General features: G+C 41.0%; 1 protein-coding gene across 1 annotated transcript in view; it reads right to left on the reverse strand.

The window, feature by feature from the left end:
- HIBADH (3-hydroxyisobutyrate dehydrogenase) overlaps positions 1–19,595 on the reverse strand; it is an 81,434-nt gene that overhangs the window by 17,766 nt on the left and 44,073 nt on the right. The window contains exons 5-6 of the mRNA XM_083706055.1: positions 10,857–10,990; positions 9,561–9,637 (exon numbers count right to left, since the gene is read on the reverse strand). Of these exons, the coding sequence (XP_083562181.1) occupies positions 9,561–9,637; positions 10,857–10,990 (211 nt within the window). The remainder of the gene's footprint in view (positions 1–9,560; positions 9,638–10,856; positions 10,991–19,595) is intronic.

Consider the following 19,595-nt stretch of genomic DNA (forward strand, 5'->3'; position numbering starts at 1 on the left):
TTTATGCTGGAGACGTTCCCATTCCTGTTTCCAGCCCCAGCAATGCCTTCCCTCTCCTGAATAACCTCCCCTCGTCCAATGGGCAGCAGCAGCTTCACTCCAGACACCCCACCCTCAAGGGCACGTGGAGGCACTTCCTACTTGTACCCTCTGTGCTTGTTGAGTCCTTCCCACCATATATTATTCCTATGTACTTTATGTTGTCCAAAGTGCATATATCCCTTTTCATCCTCTCTTCTTTGCTCTTAAAAGCAGAAGCCACGGAAAGTAAGATCTGCACACATACATGTGCAAACAGTTCACAAATCCGTATTCGGCTTGAATAATCTGCTTCTCCGGTGTTCGGAATGAAGAATCCTGCAAAACTAGCCTTGTGCTTTAATTAAGCGTTCTAGTGACATAAGCAGAATAACAATGCGTTCCTATCATGATAATGTATTCTTCAGGGGAGAATTTACTACAGAGGGATTTCTACTTGCTGAAACAATTTTCTTTTCCAACCTAGCAAAAGCTCTATAAATTGCAAACACGGTGTGTATTTTATTAGAGAACAATTCTGTCACTTCGAAAAACACACTTGTCAGCCCCAAAGAAATTGATAGCAGACAACATTCATTTTTAGTGGTTCTAAGCTACTTGAAGAATGTTGGTAAGTGCTTACTCACAGCTATTCACATGCACAGAACTATGCTGCTTTGATTTTGCTAGTAGGGGGACACTGCTGCAAATTTAAGACTATGGCAATTTCCAAAAGTTAGAAGAAAAGTCAATCAGAGCTTAAGATTCAATGTGCATATTTTCCCCATGCTGTTTTGAGGATGGCTGAGTTCCCTGTCATGCAGCACAGTTTCCTTTTTAAAAACAACAACTGAGAATCTGAAAACACATTTAAAGTACAGTCAGGTTTATAGTAAATGAGAAAATAATGTTTCAGTATAACATACTATCCTGACCCATCAGTAGTAGAAACGGCGAAGAGTGTAATGGAGCCGTAAAAGGAGAAGAAAAATTAATGCAGGACAGATGCTTGAGTTCTCCAGCCCAAGTCACTGTTTCATATACACAGGCACACACTCATGCATTTTGTAATAGGAGAATGGATGTGCTATTACCTGATACTGTGGGTGGGAGCCAATCCTTCACAATTCTAGCATCACTTCTGTGCACTTTCTGATCTCATGCACACATTAGTGATCCTTCAATGGGTGTGCAGAGCTGTATTCCAGTATCCTTCACAACTAGCCTAATTTTTGCATTTATTGTTCCTTAGGCAAGGAACCAGCATTCAAAGTTCATAACACTTTACAGGATTTTTTTAAATAACCCCCCCACCCAGCAATATCAACTTTCATTAACAGGCATGAGAACTTCTAAAGAGCAAGATGGATTGCCAAGTGTTCCCAACCAACTGTTACACTTCATTGTGTAGCTTTGCTACAAGACAGTGGACCACCGTTTCTGAACATACATGCAAATGGGCACAGCACATGATGAAATGACTCCATGGTTTAGCAGCCAAGGTTAGAAGGAAACATGCACCATCTTGGACTAGTTGCTAATTAGACCCACTAATAGTTCCAAAGGACAATGCCCAAAATCCAGGGAGTGTTTATGATAAGAATAACTTGACCACTGTTGGCTAGGAAATGGTTTTCACATGCAGATTGGCCAACCATGAGATCCAGCTGCACCCACATTTGTAAAATGTTTTAGAACAGAAAAGAAAACTGAATGAAAGACACTGTTTGAATACTAAGCAGATTTGGGTCAAACGTTTTCTGGAGGAAGAAAACTCATGTGCCGTCTTGTAAAATGGAAAGAGCCATGTTCAGTGGTAGAAAACATGCCCTACGTGAAGAAAAAACAACAACAACCCAGTTCAATCCTGCCATCTTCAGATAAGCCTAGGAAACATTCCTGTCTGTAATCCTGGGAAGCCCCTGCTATAATAATAATTTATTATTTATACCCCGCCCATCTGGCTGGGTTTCCCCAGCCACGCTGGGTGGCTTCCAACAGAATATTAAAATACAACAACCTGTTAAACATTAAAAGCTTCCCTAAACAGGGCTGTCTTCAGATGTCTTCTAAATGTCAGGTAGTTGTTTTTCTCTTTGACATCTGGTGGGAGGGCGTTCCACAGGGCAGGTGCCACTACCGAGAAAGCCCTCTGCCTGGTTCCCTGTAACTTGGCTTCTTGCAGTGAGGGAACCGCCAGAAGGCCCTCGGAGCTGGACCTCAGTGTCCGGGCAGAACGGTGGTGGTGGAGACGCTCCTTCAGGTATACTGGACCGAGGCCATTTAGGGCTTTAAAGGTCAGTGCTAGTCAGTGCAAATGAGAGGCAGGGAATTGGCAGCCGGTGGACCAGATTTGACCCAGGTGATGGCCTTTTGTAGCAGCCCAACAGCCTCTCCTCAGCCCCCATGCTTCTTCCGGCTTCTATGTTATGACTTGCCCTAGAAGGAAGAGTCTCCTTGGGCTGATTGTTGTGCTCCTGTGCTGCATGCTGAGAAAGAGCTATTTTCAAAACTGCAACCCATGGATAAACAGATTGTTCTTCTCTTTTGCCAGTTCACAGTTGTGTGTGTGTGTGTGTGTGTGTGTGTGTGTGTGTATGCGTGCATGCATGCATGGTGCACATAAGTTGTCCCCACTTGCTTTTGGCTTGGTCCTAAGTGCCGCTGACATACCCCCTCCCCATCAGAGGGTTGACCACAACAGCTCGCCACACTTGAGCAGATAAAACTGACCTAGTTGGACCAATGGTCTGACTCACAATAAAGCTTCTTCCCACATTTCCAGAAGTCGAAGTCATTTATATCCTCATAAAATGAAACTTAAACCAAATCTCAATGCTTTCTGTTAGACTTTGCTCACACAGATCTGTTCTATTAGCAGTTGCATCAATTCACTAATTGTGTGTGAACATATATATATATATCCCCTTCATGGATCACTGCCTTGTCGTGGCGAAGGGGCTTGAATGAATCCAAGAAGCTATGAGCTATGCCGTGCAGGGCCACCCAAGACGGACAGGTCATAGCCAAGAGTTTAGACTAAATGTGACCCACCTGGCGAAGGAACTGACAAACCACTCCAGTATTTTGCCAAGAAAACTCCATGGACATAAAAAAGGAGAAACTTTGAGAAGAAAGTGAGTTTCTCCAAGGCATGCTCTGGTTCATGGGGTCACGGAGAGTCGAACACAACTAAGACGACTAAACAACAACACTCTATCTATCTATCTATCTATCTATATAAAAAGGTAAAGGTAAAGGTACCCCTGCCCGTACGGGCCAGTCTTGACAGACTCTGGGGTTGTGCGCCCATCTCACTTAAGAGGCCAGGGGCCAGCGCTGTCCGGAGACACTTCCGGGTCACGTGGCCAGCGTGACAAAGCTGCATCTGGCGAGCCAGAGCCGCACACGGAAACGCCGTTTACCTTCCCGCCAGTAAGCGGTCCCTATTTATCTACTTGCACTTTGACGTGCTTTCAAACTGCTAGGTTGGCAGGCGCTGGGACCGAGCAGCGGGAGCGCACCCCGCCGCAGGGATTCGAACCGCCGACCTTTCGATCGGCAAGTCCTAGGCGCTGAGGCTTTAACCCACAGCACCACACAAACACACAGACACACACCAGGCTGATTATATGCATGACCTCCTTCTCTACACGTAGGAAGTAACAAATACCAGCAATATTTCTCTGCTCAGATCCTCTTAGATTTGCATACACATAGTAGGTAGGGCGGGGGAGATAGCAGGGAAAGGTAAGAAGCAGGGCCATTTATCCTGTGTTATAGACTTGGAAGCATAGCTTGTGGACTAGTCTAGTTCTCCCCTCTGGGGGCAGGAGAAAGACACATAGGCGAGAGTGTCACACTCACCATGACTGGGAATGTTGTTGCCTTGAGAAGTCTCTTTCCACCATTTCATTTTCTTCAAGATAGAAATGCTTTCTCTTTATGCAATCTGGCAATAGGGGCAGACTTATGCTCAGGAGAGGCAGATAATTTAGACTGCAGACAATGCTGCATTGCTAATGATGTGGGCTCATAGAATTCCTTAAACCTGGCATCAATCAAAGCAGTCAGAACCTAAACAGAATCCAAATTTGCACCACAAACCTTAACCTGGAATATGAAAACCCAGAGATACTTGCATGCTACAGTGGCTGCAAAAACCAATTAGGGTTGCATAGCATTATGGTGCCAGATACTTCAGGCTACTGAATATTTTTTATAACAGAAAATGTGAGTTTCTACTTGAACTAAATACAATGAAGTCATAGGTGATTGATTTTTCATTAAGCAAACCATGACTTAAAACTGACTATGATACAGCTTTACAATCCTCAATTACAACAGCACTATACCACCTTATGGGTTTTATTATGGCTTGTTAAAGATACGCTTCCCTATCTTACAGATGCTCAATTTTAAAATGTAAATGGTAGAGGATATTGATAAACCAATTAGCACTGATGCAAAGCAAATTCCTCTTTTATCTCAATTACAACATGACAACTTAATAGGTCAAGATAGTCTAACATCTGAGACAAGGGCAATTCAATAAAACAACTGCATCTTGATATGGTAATTAAGAGGAAATGTGAATCCATTATCCTGCCTTTTGGGTACATGTGTGTGCATGTGTTAATATACATTTACTTATATATATATATATATATATACAGCTTTGCACACACTCGTGTGTTTCTTATTATCTTCGCCAATATCAAAACAGGAATTTATTATTTAGGATCAGGACCCACAAGTATTTACGGGGTACACAGCTCCTAGAGAGCAACTGAAATGACAAATATAAAACAATGTGGTCAAAATTACTGAAACCCTCACACTATTTAGGAACAAAACGGTCAAAGACTGAAAACTTAAATTAAATGTATACTGTTCGTAAGGAAGCACATCACTACATACAACATGTAGAGCAGAAAATCATAAATATGTTGACAGGGAATCAATCTCTTAACAACAATAATCTCTCTCAGTTTAATTAATAAACGTCATTCCATGTGGGAGTTGGATGTGAGGGTTTGTACTTAAGTGATAGGTGGCAGAAGCAAAACAGAGATCTTGCTGCTGGACTATCCACCCCAATGCCTACCCACCTTCCTTAGTGAACTGTTAGCAGCAGTTGAAATGTAAGATAGCCTTCCTCATCTTTACTCAGGGCAGGGATAAAATGGAGATACAGTTGTACCTTGGTTCTCGAATTTAATCTGCTCCGGAAGTGCGTTTGACTCCCGAAACGGTTTGAAAACTAAGACATGGCGGACATTCACGGTGGACATTCGGCTTCCAAAAGAACATTCGCAAACTGGAACACTCACTTCCAGGTTTGTGGCGTTTGGGAGCCAAAACATTCGACTGCTAAGGTGTTCGTCGACCAAGGTATGACTGTAGTAGCCAGGTTTATGCAACACGCGTGAACGCTATACAACATTAACTTAAGTGGTAGATGCATATTTTGCCGAGTGATTTGATTGTACTGAACCTTACTGGAATCTTGTATATATGCCAATGAAGGTTTGAGAACTGAGAACTGAATTGGCTGGCAAAATCGAGTTTAAGAGGATTGGCTAGATGGTCCAAGGAGTAGCTAATGGCTCACTCACTACAGGAGGGAGTTATGTTTACTGGTATGCAAACTATAAGATCTGGAATACATGGCTAGAAAAAGAGTTAAACACAATAAAAATAATTTTTAAAAGAACAAAACAGAACTGCAGGATAGACATTGAACATAAGTTTAAATTGCTTTAAACCATCCCTTATCCTTGTTCCAATTCAATTTTTTTAGTGTCCTTGTTTTTGTATCCCAAACAGCAACAGCTATGCAGTTCAGAGTTTGCAAATCTAAGGGGGAAACTTAGAGAAAAGGTGAGAGAACTCTTCACTGCAAATGGGCCAAGGAGTGCGTAACATGCTTAATGCCCATGGAAAAGGTAAAAGGTAAAGCTAAAGGACCCCTGGACAGTTAAGTCCAGTCAAAGGCAACTACGGGGCGTGGTGCTCATCTCACTTTCAGGCCAAGGGAGCTGGCATTTGTCCGCAGACAGCTTTCTGTGTCATGTGGCCAGCATGACTAAACCGCTTCTGGCACAATGGAACACCGTGATGGAAACCAGAGCGCACGGAAACACTGTTTACCTTCCTGCTGCAGTGGTACCTATTTATCTACTTGCAATGGTGTGATTTCGAACTGCTAGGTTGGCAGGAGCTGGAACAGAGCAACGGGAGCTCACCCTGTCACAGGGATTTCTGTTCTCATCCTGAAGCAAAGTTCTTAACCCAAGGTACTATTTCTGGGTTAGTGGAGTCTGTAACCTGAAGCCTCTGTAACCCAAGGTACCACTGTAATGGAAGTGAGAGCTTACTATAGAAATCAAGGGAGAAATGAAACATCTTGTTGTAGTTTGAACTGGGCACCCATCGTACTTACCAACTCTCCCCTTGGAAACCTCTCTCCCACAAAAAAAAAAGTCCAAAGAAAACTGAGCATGCTCAGTACACACCGAACGGTGACTGACAAATTGTGTGGTGGTGGAGGATGGAAAACCATTGTTCTGTTTTGAGCAATGGACCCGGCATGTTCCAGGTGAGGCTTCAGCGGGACCCTGGACAGCTCCATGCAGGGCTCAGGCAGAAGACTATGTAACAGCAGAGCTTGGACATTGTTTCAGTGGTGGCAGTGTTCTCCACACTTTTGATTCAGCTAAAGTAAGCAAACCAAGCAATTATATTTCCCGAGTGCTGAATTAGCAATACCTTACTTGTAGTCTAATTGCTAGCCTCCTTTTCATGGTGTGTGAGGCTTTTTATTAAAGTGTTTTGTAGCATATATTTCAGGACGTCACATTTTAAATGAGCCAAGATAAAATAAGACAATGAGAAAAGTCAACAGAATGTCCCATCGGTTGCTTTCTAGCCTAGCCACTTAGAATATGCTTCACAGAAGAGGGAGGAAGCTCATTCTTGGAGTGCAGGAATGGCTAACACAGTGTTCTCCAGATGTTGTCCAACTACAACTCCCACCAACCCTTGCCAGCATGGTGGCCAAGGATGATAGGAGTCAAGGATAACAGGCAATTGCCTACCTTTGTATTAAGGCATAGGAATATGGAGGGTCAGTTATTTGTTCTCAAAGCTTTTCGTCATCTCACAGCTTACATTAATGCTCGTGTATGTTGCTCCAAGTCTACACATCCCATAGTTCATGGTGCCAGAGATGTCCTTACTTTTCTAAAACTTCCACACTGATCTACCAACACACTGATCTTCTCCCACAGTACAGCCCTTTAACAAAACTGAGGCACTTCTGCAATCAATTAAATGCAGATTTTTTTTAAAGGAAAACAAAATGCATTGTTTCCACATGAGACTTAAGATGACACTATAATCTCCATAAAAAATCCCTTAATGCATCTTGCCCATGGCCAAGATCTTAATATATGTTATTTCCAGATAGCTGAGGCCACAAATGTCATGTTATTTAGTTATTTAGAAAAGTCATGTTTCTTATTTGTAGCATGACCTTTGTGATAATTTTCTTAATTTTGTTTTTTACTATGCCAAACCATGGTATTGTTCAGGTTATAGGAAGAAAACAATTAATTATGGGAATGATTGCTGTGGCCAGCAATTACCAGGACATTATTAAAGGCCCAGTATCAGAGAAATGTTTCAATGGTACTTAACCAGCCCATACTGGACAGTCTGTCCAGTCAAAGCAGGTTTTTAAAAATAGGGGAAGACAGCAGGGGAAAAGACTAGATTGCAATGGTACGGCAATGACTTCATCCAGACTCTCCAACTAGTGAATGAATGGCATTAATTCTAGAGAAAATGGCTAGAATGTAAACAACCTCTGTCTCTGGACTTTTTACATGATCAATCATGCTGTGGTGAGATAGATAGTCTGCAAGGAGAAACAGACTCCTATATCTCAAGGCAAGATTCTTACTGACTGAGATTCTTATCCGTACTTCTCTATAGATAGGAGCCACCAGAATGGACTGTGATCTACACTTGTCAAAATATTAAAAACAAGGAATCAACAACAGCAGCAGCAAGTTTTCCATTTTTCACATCAAACAGAAGTGGGTGCAGATTTGAGACAGGGAAGCATTGTGGCTATTTGCTACTGTGTTGGAATATGGAAGAATATTTAGAAAATTTATAACTGACCTGTTAATCCAATGATCCTCAAAATGGCTTGTGACAGACTGTAGTAACATAAAGCAACCCTCCCTCTCCCAACTCAGCAGCCTTAGAAAAACTTCCCTACAGTTTCTCCTTCTCAGGCCAATGGCTGGGTCCAAGTTTGTTTAGCTCTTGTCATGAGGATGCAACATCACAGTGACCATTAGTCCTCTGACTAATGTACAGCAGCCAGTGTACTGTAGGCAGTTTTATAAATACAGTGGTACCTCGGTTTTCGAACGTAATCCCTTCTGGAAAACTGTTCGAGTTCCGAAACGTTTGAAAACCAAGGCGCAAAGGGCAGTCTGCAAATTCAAATCAGAAAAGTGAGAAACACGCAGCGGAAGATGTTCGACTTCTGAGGCATGTTCGAAAATGGAAGCATTTACTTCCGGGTTTGCAGCGTTCGAGTTCCAAAACGTTCGGGAACCGAGGTACCACTGTACAAACTTAATTCGTTCCGGAGGTCTGTTCTTAACCTGCAACCGTTCTTAACCTGAGGTACCATTTTAGCTAATGTAGAGCCTCCTGCTGCCACCGCACAATTTCTGTTTTCATCCTGAGGTTAAGTTCTTAATCCGAGGTACTACTTCCAGCTGTGTGGAGTCTGTAACCCGAGGTGTTTGTAACCCGAGGTACCAATGTAATAAAAAGCAACAAAAGCAACACTAATGCTATGTTGGGAACAAACCTGGGTTTGCTGCGGTTTACAATCACAGGGATGCAACTATTATTTAATATCTATTGTGGTTTTCAGAGCCAAGGATCAAGTAGAAAGAAAGTAAGACAGGAATTCCCATGTCTGGGGCTTCCCAGAAACCTTGCCAGCTTAGTAAGTGCATGCTCAGCAGTTAGTAGATACAGGACATGATGCCACAAAGCATGTTTCAAAATGTGGCAGCTAAATGTCAGAGCTGCATACGGGGGAGTTCACACAACTGCAAACTTCTAGATCACATAATCGTGTGAATAATAATTTAAAAACCCTTTGTCTTTTGCAAGTGGTTGCACCCGTTATTCTTTATCTGTTTCATGTTTCGTCTGAAAATAAGAAAAAGAGCTCCTATATATAACAATATCAAAATGTAATTTCATTTTATGGTCTTTATAAATAATGTTCCTTCTTCCTGAAATCCTAGCCTAGATTAACAACAAGGTTGTCGGGGTTGGGCTTTTTTGGGGGGGGGAGCATTGCAATAATGAAATACTACACTTATGCTGCAAACAGCTGTTAATCTACATTTCTGAAACATCATTCTTCGCCCATAGAAGAGTCAGTCAGAAAAACACATAAACACAAACCAATATAAAAAGGATACCATAAAATGCAAACATACCTGATTCCAAGATTCATGGCCTCAGCAGTTCCAATCATACTAATGGCTAATAACATATTGTTGCAGATTTTTGCAGCCTGAAAAGAAATTCAACACCCCATGAATTTCTGTTATCCAGATAACTATCCAACAGGAACTCAAATTCTATTATGAATGCATTTGCTCCACAGCCAGTCCCTAGAACAGACAGCAACATGTTTTCAGGGGCAATGATATCAAAAGCTGCAAAACAATTTTTGGCACACTTGCACAGTCATCTGCATTTGCACTTTTAAAATAACTGTATAAATATTTGTTCTTGTTGACAATGTGTTGATGCCACTGTCTAGTAACCAACCAGAAAAGTACAGTTAGCAAACTCCAACAAATAAGTGCTTATAGTTTTGGATGTGTAAGCAGATATCCGCCACAGAATGGACTGAAAAGATGGTAGGTACATATTCTGTTTTACGCGCCACCTATCATGATATGTTCTTTGTAGGCTTCTTATGTTTACTTCTCACTTTGTTAACTGAATAATAAACAGGAATAAGAATATTTGTACCCCACCCATCTGACTGGGTTTCCCCAGCCACTCTGGGTGGCTTCCAGCATTTACAAAAACGTAATAAAACATTAAGCATTTAAAACGTTCCTATACAGGGGCTGCCTCCGGACAACTTCTAAAGGTTGTATAGTTATTTATCTTGGTTTATCTTCCACTGTAAACCAATGCATGCATCCCAGGACTTAGACCTTTGCTTATTCTGTGATATACAAATTGATGTAAGAAGCATTCCAGGCACCTTCATCCTTAATTGGTTATCTTAAAGTCTTCTATACCATTTCCCAGTTAAATAGAGCAGGCATCCTCAAACTCAGCCCTCCAGATGTTTTGAGACTTCAATTCCCATCATCCCTGACCACTGGTCCTGCTAGCTAGGGATCATGGGAGTTGTAGGCCAAAAATATCTGGAGGGCCGAGTTTGAGGAAGCCTGATATGGAGAATAAGGTCAAATAAACCATAAAACCCTACCACCCCCACCCCCAAAAATAATCACAAACGTGACAGGATCAAAAGGCAATATGACAACTTAGTAACCAAGGACACATTGAAACAACAACTACTACTACTACTTATTTATAGCCCACCCATCTGGCTGAGTTTCCCCAGCCACCCTGGGTGGCTCCCAACAGAATATTAAAAAGAATAAAACTCCAAACATTAAAAACTTCCCTAAACAAGGAAAAAGATAGTCTAAGCATGTCTGTGGAAAGATGGCTAGAAATGTCTAGGGGCTTTTTTCAGTCTGTACCTGTCCAGTTCCAACTTCTCCACAGTAGACCACATTGGAACCCATACATGTAAGCAGCTCCTTTGCAGCATCAAACTCTTGCTCTACTCCTCCAACCATGAAGGTAAGGTTTCCTGCTCGGGCAGCTCCAACACCTAAAGTTCAAAACAGCAACACACAATGAAGTTTAGCTTCTTTTCAGTTCACTCCATTCGCAGCTACTTAATGATGCAAGAACGTGAAGACACAGAAGTGACGCTGTGGAGTTCAATGCGACAAGTACAAAGACACTGATTTGATTTATTGTATTTCTATGCCGCTTTTCATTTAAATGAACTCTATCCTTGTGCACCAATGAAAACTTGATACCCAAAACTTAAACTTGATTCTTATTTTACTGGTCCTGTGGAAGCCTGCATGCCCACTGCATTCTTCATCAGAGGTCCTGCCTCATGTACTGCTGCCATCGTACTTTCAGCCAGCTGGGACATACACGGCAGGATATTTCTGGTTGTGGCACCCTGGCTGTGGAACTCCTCACCTCAAGAAGTGCAGAGTACAGTTTGCCCCCTCCGTAACTAGCATTCTGGGCTTGTGGAAGAAAAGGCTATCAATGGCTACTGGTCGCAAATTTCTACTATTGTGTACTATTTATACCATCAGACAAAGTGGTTAGCATCCAATGTTGTGTTTGGATTAGACTCATTAAAATTAAAGAGCATTACTTATTTACATCCTTTGATTTTAATAGGTCTACCCTGAGTAAAACTTAATTGGTGTGTGCTGCTGAGAATCAGGAGAAAGGAGAGCTGTTATTGTGCTTATGATCTACCTGTGTGGACTTCCTGTAGTATCTGGTTGGCCAGCCTAAGAACAGAATGCTGGACCAGATGAGCCTTGTGGTCTGATCTAGCAAGACTCTTCTAATGTTCTTACTGATTTTAATGTTTCAGCAAGCTTTTGAAATGTTTTGTGTGGCCCTAACTGTTCCCCACAAAAAAATTCACCACACACCACTAGTTTTGTGGTGATTCTTTTTGTGGGAGGGAGAGCAACCTGGTGCAGAGTAGCATTCTGGGTGCCCCTTTTAACTCAAAGAACATGGTGGTGGTGGCAGCGGCGGCAGCAGCAAGTACAGTGCTGGGAAGAAGGAAGTTTCTCCCCTCCAACCTCCATCCTTCCATTGCAACCCAGAAAAGGATTCCAGAGTTTGAAATCTCATCTCTTTTATTATAGCAAGCTTGGTGAGCCCCCAAAGTTTTCCTTTGACTCTGGCTTGGGAGAAATTTGCAGATGTCTCTAATTATGTTTATCTTGAATCTACCTTGGAAAGAGATTATGAATGCATAAAGCTCTACCTTATATCTGATTCCTAGAGAATAGCTAGCAGTTACTATCTGCTTTGCAAATACCTCATTACAAACACATTGCACCAATCACTACAGTTTGCACCAATCACTACAACATAATTTGTTGTTTGAACAAGAACACCAAGGAAAAGGAGGTCAAAGTTTCAGCCCTCTCCAATTTTACATCCTTGACTTTTTATTAAGGAAATTAAAGCTCTTCCTGCACTCTGGAAGTGCAAGAAAATGGAGGGTTCTGATGCCAACAGTTTTTTTGCAAATAGGCATTTTAAGGGATTAGGACCCATTGTAGTTTGCTACTATCACCTCGTTGTTTTCGACAATTGTTCTTATGTGACTTTAAAGCCTGGAACATTTCCCCCTTGAAATTCCTGCTGCATCACAAGAAATATTTTTACCATTTGCTTAAGGAAACCAAATTGTACCATAAATATTAAAAACAAATAAACACTAAAATATAACATACTAGCTGCTAAAGTTCAAAGTTAGCGATTGCATTATTTCTTATGTATTTGCAAACTATGATATGCAAACATTAACTTTATTCCATTTACAACTGAACCAAATGTGTGAGAAGAGATATAAATCTTCTTGAATCTAGCACAGGCATACATTTCAGCAGAACAGCACCTTAAAACAGCATTTACGGTTAATTCCACTGAAACCAGTAAATCACTTAATTTACTAAAATGCACTTAAATGTTTTAACCAGTCTACCATCAAATGAGATAAAGAAGAGGACCGAGGGGACCAGGCTGCTATGTGAACTGTCTTTAAAATACAATTGTTTTAATCATTTTCTACAGATGTAGCCTCACAAGGGTCTGCTGTCACAGGGACCATTTACGACTTGTCATGGTGTCTCTATTGTTTACCAGAGACATTCGTGCTAAAAAGGCGACAGCTGGGACAGAAAGCTGCTACTCAACAGAACAATATAATCCCGTGAAAAGTAATCAACAAATTTAAGAGTGTTAATTAACTTTACACTTTATCATGTTCAATTAGTTGCCCTTTCTAGAGAAAAGATTGCCGTGCACAATCGGTTTAGAGCGTGCCATGTTTGATTTGTAAGTGATCACTGTTTCGGTTTTAGAGTCGATGTCAGCTGTTCTCTTGGGTTTTGGTGACACAGATGAATGGCTCTACACATGTTTCAGGGGTGATCTGGTTTAACATAAAGTAGCATAACATAACCTCTTGTTAACATATTGCTGGTTTCACCTAGAAGGGAAAACAGCAGCATATACACACACACACACACACACACACACACACACACACAAACAAACAAGCAAGCAAGAGGGCTCTGCAGAAAACAAAATAAAGTTTAATCTTCTTCTGAAACACAAAGAGACACTGAAATGAACCATTTTTCACCATTATTTCTCAAGGAAAGTCTTTCCTTTTAGGGGCACGTTAGGATCATTTCCTCACAGCAAGATTCCTGGTTCTGCTGCATTATGCACAAGCAAACTCCTACATTTTACCTAGTGTGCATTGCCTTTAATAATGGCAGCTGAAATAAATGTTGTGTAGCTGTTCTTAGTACAGGCACATATCTGAAACTACAGTGGGACTTTTACACATTTCTGAGATACATTTATAATGGGGGATTCTGTAAGAAAGTTAGATTCATCTACGATTACGATCTATCTTTATTTCCTTTAGAGCAGGTTTTCTGCTTGCTAATGGGACAAGGCAAAACATGATGAAGTGACAATGTATTCAGAAGTGCGTCTTAATGAACAAGTCTGTGTTTCTCAGTCAGCACTGACAAGCAGAGCTCCAGATCAGATTATTTCTTACCTTAGCAATGCAATCAAAACAAAACATAAACAAAAAGCAGGTTTGTCTCAGTGCTGTGGGAATAGATCATAAAGAACAGCCACTCATTACTGCAACTCAGTGTACTACAATCAGTGGGAAACGTTTAGAAAATAATTACTTTGTTACTGACTGTTTAAGCAAAGAAAAGGAGAGCTAGCTGAACACACAAATTAAAAGATGGCACTGATATATGCAAAACATTCAAATAGCAAGGAATTATAACTGAATCTGATTCCTAAAAAGAAACAAAGTAAGCTTTTAACTGGGAAAGTTAACTCTGAAAGCTAATAATGGACAAAGTTAAATATTAAGGAGGAAATTATAGGGTAGTTTTACAATAGCTAAAATGACAAAAACACAGCAGCAGAAAACACTAGATTTCTGCAGAAGATCTGTAGGGAGAAAAGAAAGCGGTCGATAGATCTTTAAATTGGTAGCAATAGCTGTTCTTCTATCCAGAGTTGGCAGCTGCTACATTTGCAGACCTGGTTCATTATTTACCCATAATGACCATCAAGCTGCAGTCAAAATCGGATCACAACAACTGTCAGCAGCTCTTTTAATTAGCCTTGTTTGAATTCAGATAAATATCACAATGGCCCAACTTCTGCTGAAAGAGCAACAGAATACCGTAAAAGATGAGCTGATCTGACTTCAGAACTACCCATACGGAGAGGAAGTAGAAAGAACTGTGCTATGCAAGCATATTTAAAAATATACTTGTATATTAATAAGGATTTGTGAACATCAGGCTTCCCACCACCAAAGGCTCTCAGTTTCTGAAAAGATTTTTGCATCAGCCTTTTTTTTCCACTCTGGGATATATTTTAAAGCACAACTTACTGACACTTTTATTGTTTTCATTCATATACATACATACATACATACATACACACACACACGCACACGCACACACACATTTTTACACACACACACACACACACACACACACACACACACACACAGTTCTATTTTCTTTGAAAAAGGCATATTTTAAAGATCATTCCAGAATTAAAACAGATTAGCCTCTCATCCTATTTATCTCCTTTATTTTGTTTAATCTCGAAGATCATAATCTTCCATTGCATTATCAGATCCCTCTCTTTGTGCTCATGTCACTGGAATAATGATCTCCCTACCCAGTGGGGACACAAATCAAACTGAGTGTGTGTCACCAGAGGGACCTACCACAAAAAGCCCCACAAATATTTACATAATATTATTACATAAGCAGAAGAAGAATTGTACGGTAGAGTTTGTGCACACAAATGCTTTCAGGAAATTAGCTCACCTTACAAATATTTCCATTCAGAGCTTGATCATTATAAAGGCAGTATACATCTCTATTACAAATAAGTTGTACTAAAACATTCACTATAGAAGGGGAACATTTTTGTTGTCAGCTTCTCTGGCTGTTGTTCACTCTGTAGCCTGTTAGGGGCCAAACTGTGTGCTGCGAACCATCCATTTCTGCGAACCATCCATGTTAAGGATGCTTTGTAGACACCATGTTGTTGGGAGCAGAAGTAAACGTAAGTTGCATATGGCCCACAGGTCAATGTTTCATTGCTGGGTCTCTGAAGTAGAGATTCTGAGGTCCACTGCTCTAAATCCAGTTATCATTTTCATGTATTCTGAGACACAAACAATAGACTTTTGACAAGGCTGTGTGGAAAAAAAAAGATTCCCAAGATGTTGCTTTTGTAGTAGCCGCAAGACGCTCTGTCATCCCTTGTTCAGAGGGATGAGGATGAAGAATCAGAGAGAGTTCTAGAATATTCCAAAGCTGTACACATTCCACATGAGGACTTCAGAATCAACGAAGTATACTGCTTAGGGTTGAGGAACACTCCTGCTGCAGTTAGAAGCCTACTAATTATTTTTTATATATATAGTGATGTGACTCAGCATAGGTTTCATTTACTTTTTTCACTCTATGGAAAATAATAATAATAATAATAATAATAATAATAATAATAATTTATTTTATTATTTATACCCCGCCCATCTGGCAGGGCCTCCCCAGCCACTCTGGGCGGCTTCCATAAAAACCAAAAGTACAGTAAAATATCACACGTTAAAAACTTCCCTGAACAGGGCTGCCTTAAGATGTCTTCTGAATGTCAGGTAGTTGTTTATCGCTTTGACATCTGCTGGAAGGGCGTTCCACAGGGTGGGCGCCACTACCGAGAAGGCCCTCTGCCTGGTTCCCTGTAGCTTTGCTTCTCACAATGAGGGAACCGCCAGAAGGCCCTCGGCGCTGGACCTCAGCGTCCGGGCAGAATGATGGGGGTGGAGACGCTCCTTCAGGTATACTGGACCGAGGCCATTTAGGGCTTTAAAGGTCAGCACCAACACTTTGAATTGTGCTCGGAAACATACTGGGAGCCAATGTAGGTCTTTCAAGACCAGTGTTATATGGTCTCGGCGGCCGCTCCCAGTCACCAGTCTAGCTGTCGCATTCTGGATTAGTTGTAGTTTCCGAGTCACCTTCAAAGGTAGCCCCACGTAGAGTGCATTGCAGTAGTCCAAGCGGGAGATAACCAGAGCATGCACCACTCTGGCGAGACAGTCCGCAGGCAGATAGGGTCTCAGCCTACGTACCAGATGGAGCTGGTAAACAGCTGCCCTGAACACAAAATACGGGATAATTATGACACACTTCAAAGAATCAGGGAGTTTGCCTTGCAGTCATCCTACATTGTTTCAGTGTGCCCAGAAAAAAACAAACTAAGAAGTAAAACTTGCCATTCAAGGCAGCTCATACAGGAGACTCAAGGAAACTGCCTGACCCGAACAGAACAATAATGAAAGGATTTATGCTTCAAAAGAAGGTGCTGAGTGGCTATAAGGATTAAAGTGCTTGAACTTGACCATGGACATGAGTGGGAGAAAACAAACAGTAAAACTGCAGAGGAAGTTAGATATATCCCGAAGACAGAAAACAAGCCTAGTAAATGTAATAAAAAAAGTTTGGCCAATAGGGACAAAGATGTTTAAAAGTCGTTAATACACACCATGTATGTCTGTAGGCACCAAAGGATTACGAAAAAAGAATATAAAGCGACAAGGTATTCTAGCATCAGGAAAAACCAATCCAGCAAGATTAAGGATAGCATGATGCAATTTATAACGCATGATGCTCTATGCTGGTCACTTATAGCAAAGAAATATGACAGCACTTGAAAAGTTACCAGGTAGGGCGAGAGAGGCCAAACCTACAGTGGCAGGTAAGTGTGTAAATTACAATGACATAGCAAAGAAAAAATCTGCCTGCCTAGCATGAGATGCCTCTCTTAGTGTTTAGATTCTGTCCACTCCCCAATGTCAAAAGTCCCTCTTAAAATATACACCAAAATTGGGATTGGGGCATGATTCCAGAGGCACATGGAAAACTGAACACATCTCCCAAGGTTCTGTTAAAACTATTTCCCACAAATAAAATGGTGGCAAATATTGAGGCTAATGTATTTTTTATAAACATGCACAGTGATCCAGATACCCCCAAGCAATAAATCAACAAGCTGATGCTTTCACAATGTGCATTTCTTTCAGTGGTGCAGCCGCTCTCCCCAACTGTTTTTTAAAGGAAATTGACTGCTTTTAAAGGGCTACCTAGGAAAACTTTAGGAAGCAAGTGTTTATTTTACATCCTGCCCTTCAACAAGTTCCAGAATGGTGCACACGTATCACATTTGTTTAATTGCAATCTCAGGCCACAGGACGGGGGATGAGAAATGTGGCTGCGATATCCATCCTGGCCTGTAAATTCTCTACACAGTGCAGTAAACTCAGAAGGGAGCATGGATTCTTCACATGTCAGGTAGGGAAGACAACACCCACTTGTACCCTGTGATTCCTCTGGCATACACAGAGATCTCAAGCCATCAGTCAGGTTGTTACTTTTTGTAGCCAACATCCACCACAATAGAAATCACATAGACGCAAAAGACAATCCAAGAGGAAGTTAAAACATATCAACACAAAGATGTGATGGGAGCAATCACTCCCAGTTTGCACCAGGCATTGGAAACATTCCAACCATCTCCAAGGCTTGTCACAAAATGAGAAAACCACTTCGGTTCCTACCCCCCAAAACTCTCTATGTGTTGTATCAGAGCAGAGGGACTGAGGGAAAGATTGGGAGGACAACCAGAAATGATATCTGGCTACTAAATCAAGACTCTTAATATGACGACTTGTACACATATACTCTAGATTGCTGGTCATTTGTCAGTTTTCCACACATGCAGTATTTTTAAAATATGTGTGAGGTTGTAAAAAAAAAAAGGTGTGGATTTCAGAGCAAAGGAAGCTTGTATACATGAATGCTTCACAGTATTGCTTTTTAGATATTATTTGGGTACTTTTACAAATCACATTTGGGAAAACAGCAAAATGGCACCCTTCAATTTGCAGAACAGAACAATAAATTCACAGTTGGCCAGGTGACCTGGCAGTTATGAATCAATGTCATTAACTTGATAGGTTTATTGACAGATACAGTGTTGTATCCATAACAATTGATCTGGTATACCTGTTTTGCTCAACCAAGTCATCACAGGGCGAACAGAGTTGTGAGAACCGGTCCTTTGCAAGAGTCTGTGGCAAAACCCCAGAATCTTCTACTCTGAGCCTAACACTAAGACTCCAGCTACTTAAAGACATCTCACAAAACCTAAACTGGCCAGAACAGCCCCATGTTTAGGGAAATGGGGTAAGAGACTTTTGTCTAAACTGTGCAACTTTTACTATCAGTATAACTATGGAAGATTCCTCTCTGTTTAGTCAAACAGCATCCAATCCCAAGCTGAAGGGCAGTCAATAAAATCTGTAAGCAGATTTAAAAAAACTCATGTTGGTTTTTTTAATAAAAAATTATATATTGCCTTTCAGCCCTGAAAAGTTATCCATGAGGAATATTAGATTTTAAAAATTAAACTAGGCTATCATCTCAAGTGATGTCCATTTAATGACAGTAAACAGCTCCTTTCCTTTGATTACACATAAACTGATCAGTTACCATCATGATAACCATTTTAATGCAATGCTTAATATTACTACATTTTAACATGCAAAACAGAATGCCTGGTCATAATATAACTCAGAAGTTGCTTTAGAAATCAATGCACTTGTTCAAAGATATTGAAATGGTAACTTATTTTGCTATCTAACTCCCAATTAGAGAACTGATTTGATAAAATAAAGGTATGGATTTTTGATATTTTTTTTTGAAAAATCCAAACATGACAGCATTCTACCTAATAAAGCTACAGTAAAGCCTTTTGAAACTTGTATGGAATATTTTGTTTCTGTCCCTTTTCTACAGCTGTAAGGACATGTAATAAAGGATTTTCCAATATGTATCTGTCAGGGAACTGCCATCGGAGAGTCAGGTGGTGGAAGGGCTCAAGGAGGCTAGGAGAGCCTAGGATGCGGAGGAAGGAACCAGTAGGGGGAGAGGGAGAGTTCCTGCAGCAACTCAATTGGAGGAAGGGCTCCAAGATGTTTCCAGTGAGAATAGCGGGGAGGGCTCAGGACCTCCGCTGGGGACGCCCACTCC

The sequence above is a fragment of the Podarcis gaigeae genome (genome assembly GCF_964106915.1).
Source record: "Podarcis gaigeae genome assembly, chromosome: 12".
NCBI lineage: Eukaryota > Metazoa > Chordata > Lepidosauria > Squamata > Lacertidae > Podarcis > Podarcis gaigeae.